Consider the following 21,007-nt stretch of genomic DNA (forward strand, 5'->3'; position numbering starts at 1 on the left):
TTAATTGAGCATTTTTATTAGGGTGGTTTTTTAAAAATAAATAAAATGTATTTAAAACTATCACTTGGAAACTTGTATTTTGCACACAGTGAATGTTTTAACTTTCTAGTTTGGCTGTAAACAAATAAATGTAGTTCTATATACACACTGTATCCTCTCTTCCTTTTAAAACTGTCTTCTGGGGAGACACAATTTCAGACTTTGGTGCTGCTCAGGTTCTTATGTGATGCTAATTATTCTCAACTTGTACTTGCATATTCTGTAGCTAAAAGGCATTTATAATGCTGCTGTATAGTAGCGTTTTAGAACATTGCTGACAAACCTGTCATGTGATGCTTCCCGTCTCTCTAGAAACTGTGACCATTGGTTAAACATGAAATGCATTCTGACAGATCATCACTTTGCAGTTTGTCATCTGGATCTTGGGAAATCAAGGGTCTGATTCACATCTCTATCACTGCATTTATATATTTTTAATAAATGTGCCTTCAATCAGGGTAAAATGATTTTTAAAACGGATGCCATTTAAAACGGATGCCATTTTAATCTGTTGAAGAACAAGCTTCAAACTCTCTCTTTTCAAATCCTGTTTGGAAGAACTTGATTTAGCTTTAACCATGGTTGCTGATGTAATGCTTTATTGTGATTAAAGGTGCAATCCTATGCATGTTTAGGCAGAAAAAAAAGTATTTCAACTCCCATCACATCCCAGTCAGCCATGCTGGCTGGGGAGTAAATGGAATTGTAGGGCTTTTTTCTGTTTAAACATGCATAGGATTGCAACCTAAGGGTAGGGGAAAGAACATTGTCCTTCACAGGAAGCAGAAATTTGTTATCCACAAGGGGAAGATGATATGCATGGTGATACAGCACACGCTTGATTATTTAAAGCAGGCCTAGCTATGCATAGGCCTAGTTTGTGTGCAGCTATGCCCAAGCAGCAATGTGTGTTGGCACTAGCCATTACCAGAATTTGGGCAAGAAATCTTTCTAGCTTAAGCAGAGGGAAAGCTCATTGTTGATTTCTCTGGGCCAAATTAGGACCCTAGTATGGAGGCGATGGTACTGTCTTTTAATACCTGGATTAGGAGTCCTGCACCTACTCTAGAGTAAAAATGAAAAGGCATAGCTGTTAGACACACATTAAAAATAATCTCGGTTTTGAGCCCTCTGTGGCCAGGTAAAAGCACTCTGACCAATTCTCTGAGTTGTGGTCAAACTCAGAGAAATGGTAGCCTGTGGCATGCTCTCTCTAAACCCATTTCTTCCCCCCACCCCGTGCCCCATGACTATTTGGTGGGGGAGGGAAAGCCCAGGGGCCTCAGCCACCCTTTGGCCCTTTCTACACCTAAGGATTATCTCAGGTAAATGGTGGGATCGTCCCTGCCTGCTCCCGGGATCCCCTGTGTGTCATTTGCATGCACAGGGATGATCCTGGGACGATCCCTGGAAAAAAGGCAGGTGTAGAAATGGCCTTAGTCTTCAAAGTGATAATGGGGGCAAAGAAATTGGGCTGGAAGGAGCTGACCTGACCATTTCCCACTGTTGGTTAAGTGCAGGGGGACGTAGGGCACCTTCCTTCCCTCCCCTTCCTTCCTTAAAGGCTCCCATTGTTAGATTATTATCCTTTTTAAAGTGGTGGTTACCAAGTATGTAACAAATTTCATCCTTTTTTCAGGACCCCTCCTAGTTGGTTCCAATCTCTAACCCACAAACAGTCTTCCATTTTTCCTAACAACCCCAGCTGAGAGACAATAAAGCTTCCATACACTCAATCCTGGGCCACTTACTGGAATTGGCTATGCTAGAACAAGATGTAGTTCAACATCTGGATGACTTTATCAAAGCATAATTCATAAGTCCTGTCTCTTAGGTGGGTTTTTTTCATATAATTAGACCATACTGTAGAGAAGAAGATAACTATTGTATACGTTGGATTTCTTTCTAGAACTATCTCTCCCTCTTCTCCCTGTCTGCTAAAAACTCTTTGAATCTACACCCTTAACCTTTGCTTGCATAAACATGCAACAGTGACTTTTTCTTTCCTCTTGGATAGTTGGACGTGAACTTACAATTTGGGAGGTAGCTCTTAAGAATAATCTGCTATGCTTCCAACAGCCATATTACTGTAATACCATTACATATTTCAATTTCTTGTTTATTATTACATTTTTGTCCTGTCTTTTGGCACCAAAGACCCATCAAGGTGGTTTTAATAGATCACAAGTAACAATAAAATCATATCAAGGGTTTAAAACACCATCTCTTCTCAACACAGAATAATAAACTACAGCTATGCACCTTTTGATACTGAAGTTATTTTTTTTAATATTTCTTCTTTCATTGACCTTGGTATTTATTATTTTTTTAAAATGTGCAACATTACTTGTTTTCTTCTCAACTAGTCACTTTTTGGAGTAGTAGTTTGAACATCTAAGCTTTTTGCAATTGGGCCTCAATGTTGTATTTTAATTACATCCTAAACTATATCAAGTTACTTTTGATAGCACACTCTTTGTATTTATTCTAGTTCTCCACACATTTTATATACTTCTTATTTGCTGCTTCCTAGAGGTGCTAACCTTGGGGGTGAATGGAAGATTAGAAGTTAGATTAGAGGACTATCAAGTGCACATTAAGACAATAAATTAGATTAGACTATCAAGTGCACATTAAGTTGTATTATATAGCACCTTATTAATGTGCTAACATATAATGTACGGTCTATAGCATGTTCATAGCTCAACTTTATGAAACAGATTGCTGCTATTCCTACTGCTCACAAAGAGAATGGAGGTTGAGAGACTATGCATTGGTTCTGTAACATAAGTGGGATGAGCCTTGACTTGTTGCATATTCTTCACGATTCAAGCCCAACACTTTCTCCTAGATCAAAATGGTGCTCAAGGTATTTTAAGAGAATAACCATATGCTTCAGTCTTTGTTTGAAATATAAATGGCAGCTTAAGAAACCTCTTTAATGTGTACCTGTGCATTAGCTGTATTTTTGCCCACTTGCCCCAGGCTAACAGCAGATTGAGAATGGGGGGAGTACTGTGGGGTTAAAGGGCAAAACACCCCCTTCCCCAGCTTCACTGCAATGATCAAATTTAGAGCCCCCCCCCCCCCGGTAGCTGATTTAAAGTAGTAGCGGAACACAAATCTCCTATGAAACATGTAGTTTGATTCTGCTCCGTTCTAGAGAATAAGAATCACAGAGATCCCGGTCAGGTTCTATAGGGACATGTGTTTTGGGGGTTGTGGGGATGCCTTACTCGAAACTTCGGTAGGTATGTGCCAGAGTGACATGGCCAGTGACAGCTCTTTGGTGTTTATCTACCACATGTCCTTGAGCATACAAGGCTGATCAAGACACTTAATATTCCATCATGGCTTCTTGAAAGCCCAAATGTATTCCCTACCTTGTCTCCCCATTGCAAGATTTCTGCAATGACCCTGGTTAGAGCACCCTGGTGTGTGAGCCTGGTGTGTGTTTGTTAAGGAATTTTGATCTTGCTATAGCTAGTACTGCTGTCACTTGGCTGAACTGACATTTCTTAGTCCAGTAATAATTGATTGCTCTTCATTTGCTTCTTATTAAGCAGGTAATGTAATGGCCTTGAACATTACTGCTCCACGGTTGTTAGGTTGTGACTACGGCTATTAATGTACCAGACTAACACAAATGGCTCTAATGTGTCTGCGTAATGGCTGTCCTCAGCTGAAAGTAGTATATTAAGTATGTGATTCCTGTCCTCTTCACCCCAGCTCCTAATAATTTAACAAATTGCTGCTGTTCTGGCACTGTTTAAATTTTATGCTTGAACGCTTGTTCTGCTTTTAAGATAAACGAAGTGTTTGTGGCTATTGATTAAATCCAATGGTTAGCACAAGTGGAAAGGACATTACACAAAGGAAATTGTGACCCCCCTCCCCCCCACTAAAGACCTCCACACTGCCATAACCCTCCTGAGCGTTGGGGACCATTGATAAAGGCATGGGGATGTGAGGCTGGTAAAGAAAGGGAATAAGCCAAAGTCAGGAGGATGCATATTCACACAGAATTCTACTCACAGAATTTAAGTCTATTCCCCCTTCTCCTTCCCCACATCCCAGGCCTTTACTAAGTGTCCCCCAACCCTAAGAGGTTTTCCAGGGGGTGCATGAGACTGTGGGGTTAGGGTGGTGGCTGGGAATTCCCTTGTACAAAAGCACCTTCCCTTTGTGCTAGCATTGGACAAAACCCTTTTGTTATGAACTCAATCGCCAGGTTTTTCCTGTGGCAAGCAGGTAATATCTAGGGATGTGCTCCGCTTCTAATCGGACCGGCGAATTAGAAGCGGAGCGGGGGCGTCGCCTGCCCTTAAGGCGGAGGCGAAGAGGATTGGGGGGCCGGCGGAGCGTGGCGAAGAGGATCGAGGTGAAGGCGGATCCTTCACCTCGATCCGGAGCTCCGCCGGAAAGGTAAGTGGGGTTTACCGGGCCCTTCCGCTGTCGCCCATGCGGCGACAGCGGCAGGGCCCGGTAACCCCCCCACCCTCCTCTCCCTTACCTGCCTCCGTCCGTGGTCCGTCGGCGTCTTCAATTGAGCCCGCGGTTCAACCAGGAAGTCTGGGCCGCTTGCGGCCCAGACTTCCTGGTTGAACCGCGGGCTCAATTGAAGACGCCGACGGACCACGGACGGAGGCAGGTAAGGCCCCCCTCTCCCTTGGTCCCTTACCGGGCTCTGCCGCCGTCGCCGCACGGGCGGCGATGGCGGCAGGGCCCGGTAAACCTCCCGCCCTCCTCTCCCGGCCTTACCTGGCGCCACTCCCCTCCACTGCGGAGCTCCGATTCAGAGCCGGAGTTCCGCGGCGAAGAGGAGCGGAGTATGGGCGGAGCGGCGCAGGCCGACCCGAAATTTTCGGATCGGCCCGTGGGGCGGAACGGGGGGTCCGTGCACACCCCTAGTAATATCACTAAAAGAGAAGTATTGTAGTCATGTACATGAGGATGCATAGTGATTTCAAATGGGTTAGGTGAGTCTGCATCAGAGTTTTGTTAGGAACGTGGGGAAAAAGTCTCACATTTTAAGCCTTATTTGGCTCCCCCCCCCAAAAAAAATGAACCAATAGTATTATTTGCATGCACTTCCTTCATATCAGAATGAAGTATGTGCCGAGTGTCCTTTTCAAATGAAGGGTCTGCTGAAATCTAATTGGTTGGATCTAAGGAGCAAGTTTAGGCAACTCACTTTTAGAAAAAGTGCCAAGCTTCTTACAATGCAGATTTCATTGCAAAGCTGGAGTTCACCGCTCTGGAATTGTCAGATTGTATAGTTTTACACAAAGCTTTCATTTGCCAGCAGGAAAGATACAGTTGTTGGATTCTTTTCATGAGAAATACATTTTTTTAAAAAAGAATCCAGTTGTGGTGTTCTAATACAAGCAACCTCAGTGCAAAATAGTGGGAAGATCTTTCTAGAGCTGAGATGATCAACTGGAAGCCCAGAGCCTGGATGTGGGGCCCAAAGCAGTTCTATCTAAGTTTTCAGGTTATGTTTTCAGATTGTAACCTCCATTCTTCATCGTATAGCTCTTTAGGATTTTATATGGAACCTACATGGTCACATCCATCTGTAATTGTGAAGCTTTTACTGGTAGCTTTACTAACTTTATTTTGGAGCTGACCATTCCCAGTTCTGGATTTTTCCTGTTCCAAGCAGGTAATGTCACTATAAGAGAAGTAATGTAGTCGAGTGCACGAGGATGCATAGGGATTTGAACTGGACTGGGTAAGTCTGTATCAAAGTTGCTGAAATCTAATTGGTTGGAACTGTGGGAAGAATAGAGCAACCCATTTTGGCATGTGGGGTGTAAGTGAGAGAGAAATGGTACCTTTTTTCATTTTGGAGTACCTGAGATTATGTGAACTGGGACCTTAAGAGACCATTCAAAGTTAAATTGAATTGCATGTGATAATTGTTATGTTCTGCCCCCCCAAATAAAACCAACAGCCAGGAAGTGCCACCCCTCTCTGACATGCCACCCCTTCCTGACAAATTTTAATAGATTAGACTTTGAGTGAATTAATAGCATGGTGGTTCCGGATTTTTGAGTATCCTTTTACTACTAATTCTCCACATGCTGACCTGCATAAACATCTCTAAAGTTACAAACCACGCAAGTACATCTTTTGAATTAAAGTAAGCACACAAGTGCTTCTCACCCAACTACTAAACATCTCAACTTGACAGGGAGGAAAATAATTTATAAACATTTTGCTGCCTGAGGTAAAGAACAAGATAGCACCCCTTCCCCAGAAGCCAACTTAATTGGCAGTTGAATCTTACTTGAAACCTGGCTATGGGATAGTATCCACCCCTACACTTGAGGCTGCAGGTTGGCTTATATGGCATACTCAACTGCGTCTTCCAACAGGGGAACAGGCAGGCGATTGCTGTTGCTGTCCCCAAAGCATCAGCCACCTGAGGGAATCACCTCATTCTGCCTAATAGTAGGGCTGGCCCTGTAAAAGGGAATCCCAACAGTTTCTACCAATACTACACTTTATTTAGTATTTATATAGCACCAAGGACATTGTTGGTGCTATATAAATAAATGATAATATTTATTTATTTATTTACAATATTTGCAGTCTACCTTTTAGGTGAGGAGCCCTCCCAGGGCAGTGTACAGTGTTAAAATGCATATAATAAAAGCAGCAAACATCCCACAAAACAACAAACATCCGCATAAGACAGATCCTACAGCACAATTACTGGTGCAGCCCAGTCTGAGAAAACGTAATCAAGGGAAGGCCGGAATAAAGAAGTCTTCAGGGCCTTCTGAAAAGCCTGCAATGATGGGGTCTTTCTCTCTCGCCCACCCTTACTCTGCCACTTTATGTAAAGATTAGGCAGCAGTTCTGACTCTGCTGCCATCCCATCTAGTTCAGTTCTAAAAGAACACTGATATCAGAATATGGGCTTCTCTCTAGATTGTTGATAGTTGCTGACAACGTGATGTCACAGATTTGCTTTTAAACACTTTTTTAAAAGCTACTGTCTTAAAATGTCATAGGAGAAGAATGGTGGCATCTCTAGGCAAGTTCACTAGGGACAGCATGACATAGCTCACATTTCAAGTCCATCCCCCCCTTATCTGACACAGTCAGCAAAACAGGAAGTAAAACAAGGCGAGTCTCTCACTATGTCTTGCTGCAATGATTCCCCTCCCCTTGCCTGATGTTAAAAGTACAGCTACATCAAAATCTTGTAGTACCATTCTTTCAAATTACACTTATTATTGCTCATTGTTGTGTAATGAGTGAGTTCTCTTCTGGTACAAATATTGCAGTCTTATCTATGTACAGAAGTTTTGGGGTCAGAAGTTAGTTGCCATTACAAGCTTTCCAGAATGAAAAGAACAAAGGAAAAGTCAGTATGACAAATGCATTAGTAAGATGAATACTGGTCATATCTTGAAGAGTTAGTAGCTAACTGTTGAAAATCTTCATGCTGGTACACATCCTCTGTCACACAGAGGAGGGCCAGGATCTCTTCTCGATCATTCCAGAGTGCAGGACATGGAATAATGAGCTCAAGTTACAGGAAGCCAGATTCCAGCTGGACATCAGGAAAAACTTCCTGACTGTGACAGCAGTACGACAATGGAACCAATGACCTAGGGAGGTCATGGGCTCTCCCACTCTGGAGGCCTTCAAGAGGCAGCTGGACATCAGGTATGCTTTAAGGTGGATTCTTGCATAGAGCAAGGAGTTGGACTCGATGGCCTTATAGGCTCCTTCTAACTCTACTATTCTATTATTCTATGAACCAGACCTATAAATAAGGATGTGGAGCTCTGAGAAAAGGTAAACTGCCCTTATGCAATTCTTGTTCCCAGTAGAGGGGAAATAGGTTGGGGACTCTTCAGAGTAATTGACAGCTAGTGAGGGCCAAAACAGGCAGTACTTTAAATGTGTGTCTTGCAGCAACATCTCTCCCCCCCACACACACTCCCTTCATTTTTACTTTAGAGTAGTCACTGGGACAGCTGATTCAGATCAGCTTCCCTGCACCTCCTCTAGGGTAAAAAGGAAAAATGTGTTGCTGCTAGTTACACATTTAAAGTCCCCATACTGGTGATAATGAGGCTTTTACTCGTCTACTATTGGTAATGAGGTAATAACAAGGCTTTTAGACTTTTACTATTCTTTGTGATAGACTAGTTCAAATTCAAAAGCTTTAGAGAGAGAGATGGTGAACGAAGACAATAATCAAGAGGAGAGATACCAGTGGGGTCTGGTGGCTCCAATTTCAGTAGGGCTGTGAATCCATTCTAGTTTTTCGTAAGAACCATCCAGAACTCTAAAGGAGCTACCCAAGGTGCTGAACCTAATTTGGGAGTAGGTTTCAGCCTCGTGTGTTGCAGAGTGGTAAGTGGCAGTTACTACAACCGAAACTCTCCCCACGGCCTGAGTTCGATCCCAGCGGAAGCTGGTTCTCAGGCAGCCGGCTCAGGTCGACTCAGCCTTCCATCCTTCCGACATCGGTAAAATGAGTACCCAGCTAGCTGGGGGAACAGTAACTGCGACTGGGGAAGGCAATGGCAAACCACCCTGCTACAAAGTCTGCCAAGAAAACGTCAGCAAAAGCAGGCGTCCCTCTAGGAGTCAACAATGACTCAAGTGCTTGCACGAGGGGTTCCTTTCCTTTTTTTTCCCTTTCAGCATGTTGGATGGCTCCTTTAGAGTTCTGGCTGGTTCTGACTAAAACCCAGAATGGATTCACAGCCCCACTGAAATTCAAGCCAAGAGCCTCCACTGGTTCCTACTTCTTGCTAGCATGGTAGCTACGTTTCTAATTAAAAGCTGGATGAAATATATATATATATATATATATATATATATATATATATATATATATCCTGAATTATTGAATGCTCCTTGGGACATGGCTCTGGGGCTGTCATATGAGCTGCTGCCCTTTAGGATTTATGGCTTAACCACTGCTTGTCCCACTATGCGATACCAAATGCTTTCATTTCCTAGTTTCAAGTGCAACTTTAATACACTCTCTGACTAGAAAGGGATGTAGACTAAAATCAAAGTTTGCCATTTATTTATGCATACATAGAATTTATAGGCCGCCCTATAGCCAAAATTCCGTTTTAGTACTACTATATCGTGGAGTAATACAAGCTGTGAATGCAGCAAATGGGCTGGTATGTCTGGATTTTTAAAGTTCCATTTGGCTGCCACTCTTAAGAGTAGACATTCTAGGAATATGCCATCTGGCAAACTGGCAAATGCCCTGACCGTGATTAAACGACAGCCTTGGCTTGTGAAGTTCCACTCAAGGATTAACGCCTTCTAACTTCACAACATGCCTACACCCTCTGGGGTAAATTAAACATCATTTCTGGCAAGAGATATGAGCTTCGGTCCATCCTGCGGGCTTTTTGAGTTCTCTAGCCTGAAGAATCAGAAAACGAAACGGAATTCATAATCTTTACTGTGTGCTCTGGATACTTTTCAGAGTGGTGAAATATCAGTGAAGCCAGCCCATTTTTGGTTGTATTCGTCTATGAATACCAATTTATACTAGCAGATAAATTTAAACCCTCTTATTCCCAAACAACTGACAATTTCAATGACAAAATTATTTCAACATAAACAATAATCAAATTTGATTTTAGTCCCCCTCTTTTTCTGAATAGTTGTACAAGGTGACAGGTTTGGATCTTTGATTGACTTATGTGTCACACTTGTATCCCACTCTTCCTCCAAGGAAATCAGAGCAACATACATAGTGATTCTGAAATCCATGTAGTGTAATACCTTTATTTGGCCAGCTAAACACCCCACCCCACCCCACCCCACCCAGTGCAAGCTTTTGAGATCTCCAGATCTCTTCACCAGGCACGATGTTACAAAAACAGGTTGGTGGGTGCATGGGGGTGGGGGGAAGGCTGGCTGACTGGTTCCAGTAGTCTGGATGTCTGCATAGTCAGAAGCCCATTCAGGTGTTCTGACTCTGTATAGAGTAAACAGGCGAGGGGAAGGCACATGCTAGCCATCCTCCCTCCATTGCCATGTTGGTTACCCTCTACACGTGGGGGTGACTTTCTGAAGAAGTGAGCCTCCTGCATCCGTGGAGGTGCTCCATGCTTCAAAGTGGCCAGGAGGAAGGGCCCTGAAAGCCCTTAAGCCCCTCCTCTGGCCAGTGTCACTAAAAAGCCCTACAAATTCTGGGGGTTGAGGATCATCATCATCATCATCATCATCATCATCATCATCATCATGTATTTATTTATTTGTTACCTGCCTCTCCCTCTGGATCGAGGCAGGGTACAACACAATTAAAAACACCATAAAGTACATAAAACTAATTCAAACATTTAAAACAAGTGCATCATTAAAAGCAGCACACCATTAAAAAAAGGCATCTTAAAATTCAACTGGGTAGGCCTGCATCTCCTCAATTCACACCCACCCACCTGCAACGGCCTTCCCATGGTCAGGCAAGCCAAATGCGGAGTAGGGCATCCGTGTCTACAGTGTTTAATAAATAAACGAATAAAAATAAGATCCTTTATGACTGAGTATTTAATAAATGTTCACCTTTTTTTAAAAAAAAATCCCTAATGAAATGTGCTGCGCAGGCCCATGGAGCAGAGTCCGCTTTGTGCTGGCCTTTCCCCCTAGCATCTGGTGTGTGGGCAGGTTGGGGTGCCTTTGGGGTGCCACATTTGAGTCTCTAGGAACTGAATGCATAATACGTTTCTGGACTATTTGTGCAGGGGGGGAAACATCCCTGCAGCTATTTAGGAAAAAAAAAAACTGCCTCAATTTAAAAAGAAAATCTTTTGATTATTCCCTTCTTTCAACAGTTGGACCTAAGAGGAATGGCTATTGTCCAGATTAATAACTAATTTGATTTATTTTTGTTGCTGTGAAAGTGTAGATAACGGTTTAACACACGGATTCAAAATCATTGTAGAATCCAATCTTTTGTTTGGGTTGGCTAAGTTGTAATGTTTACAGGAACCCAGTAACTGCTTGTCACTGTACAGTTGAAATGGTTCATGCAGTTTCAGCTCCGTGAGAACCGAATGTTTCCTTTGCTTGCAACGTTGCTCAAATGTCTAGCTTGAATATCCTGACTCTCTCGGAGCAACGTTAATGGAATAGGTTGAGCTAAACTTGGTGTAAGCAAGAAACCAGGAAGTAAATCTGTGCCCTCTTCTGATGTTCAGACCAAATATAGGCCTGAGACTTGTTTCTGCAAGCATCGTTTGAAGGATAGCCAGCAGTGAAACCTACTTGTCAAGTTAATCATATTACTTCATACAGTCCTGTTCCTCCTCCTGTGTTGCCACTCTCATCTAAATTGTCCTTCTTTTAGCAAGTCTCCATGGAATATATGCTCCATAAAAAGGAAATATATTCCATCCAGTGTGTGCATGTAGGGGCAGTTTTGCAGTGCCCTTTTGACACAGCCAAGAGAAGTCTGACTCAGTTCTTTCGACATCTTTTAGCAGAACATGCACTCTACACTTTGTAGGAAATCTGGTATACTTGGCCTGACTTTGCAGCAGTATTTTATTTGTTCAAGGTTTCAGCCCTGGAATTTGTTTTCCATACCAGGGCTGATCTTTTGGGTGTATGCAAATCATCCATCACACAGCCTGTCTCCCCCCCACCCCCACCCCAAACCACCACTGGTAGCTGTCATGTTTTCACCAGTAGCCCTCTCAGAATGATGCTATGTCAAGATGGAGCATCATTTGTAGGGAGAGGACATGCCCATAAAGCAGCCACTGGGAGTTTTGCCATTGCCCAAGGGAGTGGCAAAAATCAAGTTAAAAAAGAAAAAGAAAAAAAGAGACCCAGTAATGGAGGAAGTCACTCCACTGAAAAATTGGGATTACAAAATCGGGGTCATGGGATTTAATCTCAGATTTTACTGCAGCCTTCATTCATTGCAGTGGAGATGTTCTGAAAAGTCATCTACTTTTTATGCTTTCACAGAAGATTAACAAAGTTATGTTCCAACAAAGTAATACATTACTGTTAGCCAACCTTATATCATGTATGTTTCAGCCTCAAGCTTATTCCATATAAGTGATTTTTATTTTTATTTTTTGCTGTCTTAAGGGTGGAAGTGCTCAGCTTCTGTTTAAAGAAGCAAACAAGATTTGTGTATTAGCAACAGGAAAATAGTTGGGGACTCCAACCAACTGATGGATGAACACCCTAGAAATAAGCCAAGTTGTAGCTCGAAGCACCCAAGTATACAATCATTACCTTTGACTTTCAAACTAAATTATACACACAATGGATTCCAGTTTCCAGAGGGAAGATGCATACATCTTGCAGCAAAAACACCAGAAGGTGCTTTCAATTGGATGGCTGCTAGTGCTACATGTCAAAAGACATTCTGCAACTATTCTGTCTTACTTTCCTTAACATTTGTGTGTGTGGCAAGAAAAATGATGTCTTCAGGGCCTCCTATAAATGAGGCAGGCTGATTACAAGATAAAAGGCACCTTATAGGTAATAGATTTCCACTGAGCAATGAAATTCTTCTAGTGAGGCATTTGTACAGATTCATCCCAGCGCAGTAATGGTTTTAAAATGGATATGTCTACTGCAAGGTTTCTGATAGTTCCGCAAGAGAGTGGTGGTTGGGATTTGGTGTGTGCCTGTTGCTGTTGTGGCAGGGAGCTCATTAGCTCCAGGTCATGACCAAGTGAGGATTGCTTCCTTCCCCACTATCTGAATTTAATGGCGAAGGGATGTGACTAACAAATGTGCCTAACATATACAAAGAGAAGGCAGGAAACACACACACACACACAAAACCTACAAAGGCAGAAAACTGGAAATAAGTCAGGAAGAGTGATACATGTGCGACACAGCCCCCCTTGCAACCCTGTCCCGCCACATGCTTCCTTCCCCTCCAAATTCCCAAAATGCCTTTCTATCAGGCGTTCCTCATTCAGTTGAGTTCTTCCAACTTCCTTTCCATGCACTTTCATTCCTAGCTGTTTCCCCCATATCAGTGTTGGCATGTCTGGAAACTGTACTTAAATGTGTGTCTGTGTGTGTACACACTTTCCTGGTTTATATTTACTGTGATTTAATTTTAAAGTCAGCAATGTGCTTTAACACTGAGCAATCTCTCACTCACTCTCTCTCTCTCTCTGTGTGCGTGTGCGTCTGCATGAGCGAGAGAGAGAGAAGAGAGAGAGGCAGAGATTCTAAGTCTGTGATTCAGTCTTCTTCCAAGGATTGTTGTGTGTAATTTACTTAGCTCTTGGTAATCACATCATCCTTTGTAAAGTAATTAACAATATCTCCTTATCATCCCAGTTCTGCCCTGCTGTGTGCAAGAAGTTTATGGCTTTGTGGATTCCCTCCCTGCAGGGAGATGTCATCTCTGATTTACTCACAGTGTTTACCAGGATTCTGAAAGCCTTTACGCCAGGAGGCTATAAAGCTATTTCAAGTTTTGAGCCCTACTGATAGACAGAGATAGTCTTGTGGTAATTTTAGGCATTGGACAGGCTCCACTTTCTTTGCCTCACGCCCTCCAGAAACACACAAATTTACCTTTCATGTATGTATCAGGTGAAAAGAGGGGGAACCTTGTCCCTGTATTTGATAGAATGATAAGGCTCCTGAAATGCTAAATTATCACTCTTTGTGCTGTTTCCTGCTCTGTTGTAAGCTTTGCTACAAACCCCTGATGGGACTGACTGTGAGGCTACCTATACAGTGCCGGGTTGCCGCTGCGTTAAACAAAACCCTCCGTTTCCTTTGCTGTGGTGTGGCGGCAGCTAATCCTGACACAAAGGGAGGGGCAGAGTTTCCAGCAGCCATTGGGTTCACCAGGCCTGCCAATCAGGGGTCGCCATCTACCCAGGGAATGCCTCCATCATGATACTAGAGTGAGGAGAGATGGCGGGTGCACCATATTCACATTGCTCCAGCGAAATAGTTGGGTTAAGTCTGCAACTTTTTAAAATCGCAGCTTTGCGGGGAAGACCCAAGGAAAAGAAAGCCTGGTAAGGATGAGGTTTCTCCCATTAATATGCTGGTATCTTGGCCTTCCCCATTAATATGCTGGTATCTTTGGCACCACCCACTCCTGGGATGCAACTCCTGGGAGCTTCTCCAAAGTGGAATTCGGCCTATGTCTGAAAGAGGTTCAACACCCTACAGAAAATGTCATGGTCTAAATCCCCCTTTTCTAAATAAATGAAATTACCCCTCAGAAGTTGCATTAAGGGCTGTTCACTGATGTGAAGAAGAACTTAAGAAGATCCATGTTGGATCAGGCCAAGGGTCCATCTAGTCCAACATTCTGTTCACACAGTGGCCAACCAGCTGCCCATGGGAAACTCACAAGCAGAACATGAGTGCAACAGCACTTTCCCATCCACGTTCTCCAGCAAGTGGTGTACCTAGGCATATAGCCTCTGATTCTGGAGGTAAGCACATCACCATTCTCATTCAGGAATTTGTCTAACTGCCTTTTACAGCTATCCAAATTGGTGGCCATCACTACATCTTGTGACAGTGAATTCCACAGTTCAACTACGTGTTGTGTGAAGAAGTACCTCATTTTATTTGTCCTGAATCTTCCTCCAGTCAGCTTCATAGGATGACCCTGGGTTCTAATATTATGAGAGAGGGAGAAAAATGACTCCCTAGCCACTTTCTTCACACTATGCATAGTTTTGTACGCCTCTATCACAAAAGGGCATATTCACTGATATAGTATCATAAGGAAAGCTGTATCACACCAGTGTCCTGCTTCTCAAAATGGGTAGGCTCTAGAGAGCCATATGATAGAGCATCTTGTGCTTCTGCCATGTTCAAAAGCCAACTGAACTGGCAGCTGAGTCTTCCTTTGAAACTGGGGATAGAACAGCATCCTCTACCATACCAGAAGGCAGTAGGATAGCTTCGGGGACTCGAGGCAAGCCACCTCGCACACAGGTCTTCAACAGCTTGCTGCCACTTCCCAGCAATTGCCACCTAAAGCAACAGCGTCATTCTATTTAATGGTAGGGCCGGCTCTGAGAACCTTATCTCTCTAATTTATTTGCATTAGTTGCCTTTTTATAAAACGACTCTAGCAGGGTAGTTTTTCCTTGTACCTCTCTTTGGTTGCCCTTTCCTGCACCATTTCCAGCTCTACAATATCTTTCTTGGGATGGGGTGCCCAAAACTGTCCACACCATAGATTGAAGGGGTTGAACCTCTTTCAGCCTTGAGAGCTGAATTGCATTTTGGAGACACCCCAGGGGCTGCATGGTAGTGGAGCCGCAGGCAAAAGGGAGTGAACCAAAGTACCAAAAATATCCCAAATGCCAGTATATTTTAACTTAGATTTTTACTGCCAGCAACTAAGCCTGAGGAGAGACATTTCAGCTATTTAGAATGGAGGAAAATGCAGAAATACTGGGAAACCACCAAATGGTTGATGGTTAGGAAGAAAGAGCGGTAAACCCAGGAATACTGGTCTGATACCCTGGGAGGGCGGGATTTAGCCCCTGGTTTTGAGGCACCTGCCATAGGTTAATATATAAGCATTATGATATGTCTACATAAAAGATATGGATACATTCTGGAAAACTGAATTGTCTACAATAATGGCTCTACTTCTATTGATTTTCATAAATTAATGGGTTATTTGTGTCCTTTAAGAAGTACCTGGTACATGTATTTTCCAGTTTAGATGTCTCAATGCCATGTGCTCTTCTAGAACCCACCCTACTGAATTCAATGGGGCATATACCAGGGCATAGGATTGATGATCAGAGGTCATTTGATGGGCCTTCCACACACACTAGAGAAAGTTAAGTATCCCTTGGTCCCATTTAATTCAGTGGAACTGAAGTGTGCATGTAACACTTAAATCCCATTGATTACAGGAGCACCTTCATGGCTTCTGGCTTGCACCGATGCGTCTGTGAGTAGGGTGCTTAATTGGGTTGGAACGAAAAGTTATAGCTTTCTGGAAAATTACTTCTGCTGCTGAGTATCGATTCCTGTCCTCTTTCAGTTTTGACCTGCTTTTGCAAAGTGAACAAAATGAATCCTTTTCTGTCTCTATTTTTGAGGGAGGAAGGGAGAATGCATCAAAATAATCAGACATGTGAATTTTCTTTTTTGTCTGTGACCTGCTGAGATTTTTCTGTGCCTGTAACAAGGAGGCTGCATGAGGTGGGTTTGTTGCAATCGTAACCTGCCGTTCAATTATGCTCCCCCCCAAAAAAAAAATGGTACGTAGAGGAGAGTTGAACGATTTGAATGGCAAACCATTGTCCTGGTTCTGCACTATGTTTCCATTGCCAGTTGGAAAGCTTTTTCAGAGCCTGCCTTTGTGTACGGGCCAAAAGATACGTAGGATGGCAGTTTGAGAATGCAAGGAGAGAGCTGTGATAATTATAGGCATAGAACAGCTGCTCAGAACCGTCCCACAGGCAAACATTTGAGCTGCGTCATAATCTCTTGTGTATAACCCTCTGCCCATTACACTTTGGCTTTCTGCTCCTTGACTCCCATTTATCTTCCATGTCCAAGTCATATGGGTAATTAGTTAACGCTGCATTTTCTAGTACGAAGCCACACACTTTGGGACTTGAAGGTCTTAAGCTGTTACCCAACCCATATTCTCTAGTCACCCTGTTAGGAAATCAGCATTTCCAGTGGATTCTGACCTGCTCAATTGGACTTTTGGAATCCTTCAACACCCACTCAAATTGTGACTCACTATGTTGGAGACTGGCAGCTCTGATATCAGTGAGGCAGGGAATCTGCTCCAGGTGTTTTGCACCTTAGAGAGCTCCTTTAAAGTTCTGACTGAATCTTGGAATGGATTCACTGTTCCACTGACGTTGAAGCCACCAGCTTCCACTGTATACAACCCACTTTCCAAAAAGTTTTTTATGGTTTGGGCAAATCCCAAACCAGAAATACATCCATAGTCCAACACACTAGTGGCAGATGAAACAAATACAAATACCTGGAGAGGACGGTGGTCAACCCCAATGAGGCAAATACATGACAGGTCGCTACCAGATACACTGGTGCTGCTTAGACTAGTCCAAAAGTAGGCAGCCTGACATTCTTCAGATGTTTTGGACTACAGATTCCCCAAAAAGGCATACTATGAGAGATGCAACAATATATAAATATGCTTGCTGAAGCTCTACAAGGATTTTAAAAAGCTATATCGTGACTTCCCTTGCCTTCACCAGGTGGGTTTTTTAAAATAATAATAATAATGTTGTTGTCAATGAAAGTACACTTTGCAGGACTGAGCCAAAATAATAATAAAAAAAGCAAAAAGAAAGATACATTTTCTTAAAATGTATAAGCCACCCTTCAATTTGCATAAGTCCCAAACTGGAAATAAAACCACCAAAAAGTAAATTCACAAATCAAGTAAAAGCAAGAACAGATCCATGTAAAAATAGTAAAGATCCATAGGGCCATTTAGATGATCTGAGATTCGTGAATAAATAAAAAAGGTTTTTTGCGTGGTGCTAGAATGGAATCAGGCTTGATGCCATCCTTGAGGGTGAGGAGGAGGCATTCCATCTTGGCCACAGCCAAAAGAGGCCTCTCCCACATTACCACCTGTCTGACTTTTGAAGGTGAAGGGTCTCAGTTGTGGGCCTCTGAAGATGATTGTATGAGAGTTAGGATCACTCAGTTTAGGTTCCTGGATAGGTCAGATCCAAAGGCTTCACAAATTCACTGCTCAGATTTAGCCAAGTTTCTTAGGGCCAAACTACATGTGATGTAGGACATCTGTGACTGGATTTTCTTAAAAGAAGCCATGCAATAGGAGCTGATCAGGAGTGGTGGGGACAGAGATTTAATTTTTCTCCCTGTAGCGTTGATGCGCATCACTTGAAGTGTCAGAGCTGCTCTTAGCTTGGGAGAGGGGAAAGGAGATGTCCCCTTTGGCCTGGTTCACACATCATGATAAACCATGGTTTCTTCTTGGGTTATTTCTCTAGGTTGTCAGGGGAAAGACAAGCCAGAATTCCAGGTTTGCACATAGTGATAACCAAACCCTAAACAGAAGGCCGATGGGTTGTTTAGCCACTCCAAAGTGGGAGTGATTGGGCATTATGCACCAGCATTTGGCCTTGTTCATAATTTTTAAAAACGGCTGAGTTGTGATATGTGAACCAGGCCATGTTATAACCCACCCACCCCTGCAGCTTTGGGAACAGAAGAGCAGTTAAAGTCAGGAAAATTGCATGGCACAGTGAAGAATTTTTAGAAACTTTCCCAAGTGCCATGGCTCCAATGCAGATCAGACCCCTTTCCCAAAGCTGCACTTAACTTTTTGAATGAAAGTAATGGATGTCAGGGAGAGCCAGTCACAAATCATATCTATCATGTACAGTTTGGCCCTTAATATTCACTTCACTAGGCTCTGTGCCAGAAAGCTAATAAATAGTTGCTTAGATTATTAATTATAGAGTAGAAGAATGATTTTATTTATTTATTTATTTATTTATTTATTTATTTAATACATTTCTATACCGCCCAATAGCCGGAGCTCTCTGGGCGGTTCACAAAAATTAAAACAACACTATAAAACCATAATATAAAATACAATATAAAAGCTCAACCAGATAAAAACAGCAGCAATGCAAAATTACAAATTTAAAACCATGTTATTTAAAATTTATAGATTGTTAAAATGTTGGGAGAATAAAAAGGTCTTCACCTGGCGTCTAAAAGCATATAATGTAGGTGCCAAGCGAACCTCCTTAGGGAGCTCATTCCACAGCTGGGGTGCCACAGCAGAGAAGGCCCTCCTCCTGGTAGCCACCTGCCTCACTTCCTTTGGCCACCTGGTAGCCACCTGCCTCACTTCTATTGTTGAGTTTGGAGAATCTTAAACCTTATTTATTTATTTATTTTTAGCAGAAATCCTAAGAATCTATTATACAGTGGTGTAATACTACTGAACATGAAGGTTCCATTAAACTCATGGCCAACAGCCATTGATGGTACTATTGTCTATTAATTTGTCTAACTCTGCTAAAGGGCTTTTCTACACAAGGCTGTTAATCCAGGGCATCTACTTTTGGTTTTGTCACACAACACTCTTGTTATAGTGTATTGCATACATGACCATTGTGGGCATGTTCAAGCTTTCAAGAAGCTTTCTGAGTAATGCACACTGACTGTTCCCAGGGGTATATTTGAATAGTGAATGCAATGTATGAAAATGAGTAATTTACGAACTAGCTACAGTTTCCCAATGCTGATTTCTATTATCAAAGCAGCATGCTTAGGCTAAGCCTGGGAATTTGTTTCCAATTCAACTTTCACAGAGTGATCACTGTAGCAATCAGTGCTGGGGCATCTTTCTGACGGGAAGTCGCATGTGTTTTCACCAGGTAAATGAGAAGTGCAAACAGGAGAAGTGCAAATTGCTCACACTTCCTCTCTAACAACTGCTGTTGACCTCTGAAGCATCCTTGAATAAACTATGTATTATCACTGACTGAGGGTACAATCCTATGCATGTTTAGACATAAAATACAAACTTTTTGTAGGACTTTTTTCTGTCTAAGCATGCAAGGAATTGCGCTGTAAACTGTGATATGATAAAGCATGTTTTCACGTTCTTTATTTTCTCTAGATTGCTACAACCATCCGACAGATCAACCAACCTCCCCAAAGAAGTTCAAGAACATCCCTGAACTCAACTGTAGAGGCAGGGGCCCCTCTGTGTCTTCTGAGTGGGCCTTGGTAAGAGTTACCCCAGAGGAAGAGATGGCTGAACATAACCTTCTAGCTGTTCGGGTTATGGTCACCAGCGATGGAAGCAGGTATTTGGGGGTGCTTCTATTTCATAACTGAAATTAGCCTATTTCCCAGAAGGAAGGTAAAAGCTAGTTAAAGGAAAATCCTGGCACAGTAAAGTCCGTTTGTTAAAATCAACACGAGAGGTGGAATGGGAGAGGGAAGGATGATGGACCAGGATTTTTTTACAGCTGCCATGAGCCTCTTGTAGGCATATGATTCACTTGCAGGAAATCTTTGCATCCCACACAATGGTCTGAGTCACACAGAGGAGAGGAGGTAATTGAATCAAGATTGGCTTTGATAAAATCACAGTATTTAAGGGCTATTAAGAGTTTTCTGGAATGAGAAAGAGCATATTGCAGAACGCAACCTTCACCATGATAAATATGTAGGTGCCCTTTGCTTTAAATTACTTCTGCTTCCCCCCACCCACCCCAGCAACGCCCATTTATAACAGCTATCTGATCTGACATAACATCCATAAAACTCTGATGTTGCACATCAAAAGGGAAAAGGTCAAGGAGCACAAGGGGTTAAAGGTTTTGCACTAGAGCATGTCACACATTATAGATGGCCGTGAGAACAATTGAAATTTGTGTACAGAGTTTGCAGGATTGTGGTCAAGTTCAGTAATGATTCAGTCTCCGTAATATGTCTAATACAGATGTAGGGAGGAAATGGTGTATAATTAGTTAGGGGTGCATGTTTGTTTCAAAGCCAAAATTTGTTTCAAGATCTACCTTCATTTCTAATTCTTTCCGATCTAAGAAAAACACATGACAACAACTAATGAAAAGGGATTCCTGAAACTGACAAGAGGGCATTGGGTTGTACTGCAAATTGATACAACCAGGGAACATTCTGTAGGGTGGAGGATCAGGGACCTTGGAGCGCTCTAAAAATGAAAAGTCATGAAAACTATCCAATAGAAGCATGCCACTCCTTATTTAATTGCTTATCAAATGGGAACCCTTTGTCCAATCTCTCTTAAACTTAGCATGTCCAATGCCTTAAGGGACTAACAAAATGCCTGAAAACCTTATGCCACTTGGATGGAAAATTCCAAAGTTATAGGAATCATAAGATTGATTGATTCTCCATTGTAATCAATGAGGGAATTGAAACAGTAAGAGAAATGAGATGAATGAATCAATGTAGAATGGAAACC

The 21,007-nt window shown here is 42.5% G+C and overlaps 1 protein-coding gene across 2 annotated transcripts in view; it reads left to right on the plus strand.

Annotated features, from left to right (window-relative positions):
- Positions 1 to 21,007, plus strand: part of MICAL2 (microtubule associated monooxygenase, calponin and LIM domain containing 2) — a 162,638-nt gene that overhangs the window by 108,052 nt on the left and 33,579 nt on the right. For both annotated transcript variants that reach the window (XM_063117290.1, XM_063117291.1), the window contains one exon: positions 19,673 to 19,862. In XM_063117290.1, coding sequence (XP_062973360.1) covers positions 19,673 to 19,862 — 190 coding nt within the window. The remainder of the gene's footprint in view (positions 1 to 19,672; positions 19,863 to 21,007) is intronic.

The sequence above is a fragment of the Elgaria multicarinata genome, chromosome 2 (genome assembly GCF_023053635.1).
Source record: "Elgaria multicarinata webbii isolate HBS135686 ecotype San Diego chromosome 2, rElgMul1.1.pri, whole genome shotgun sequence".
NCBI classification, from domain to species: Eukaryota; Metazoa; Chordata; class Lepidosauria; order Squamata; family Anguidae; genus Elgaria; species Elgaria multicarinata.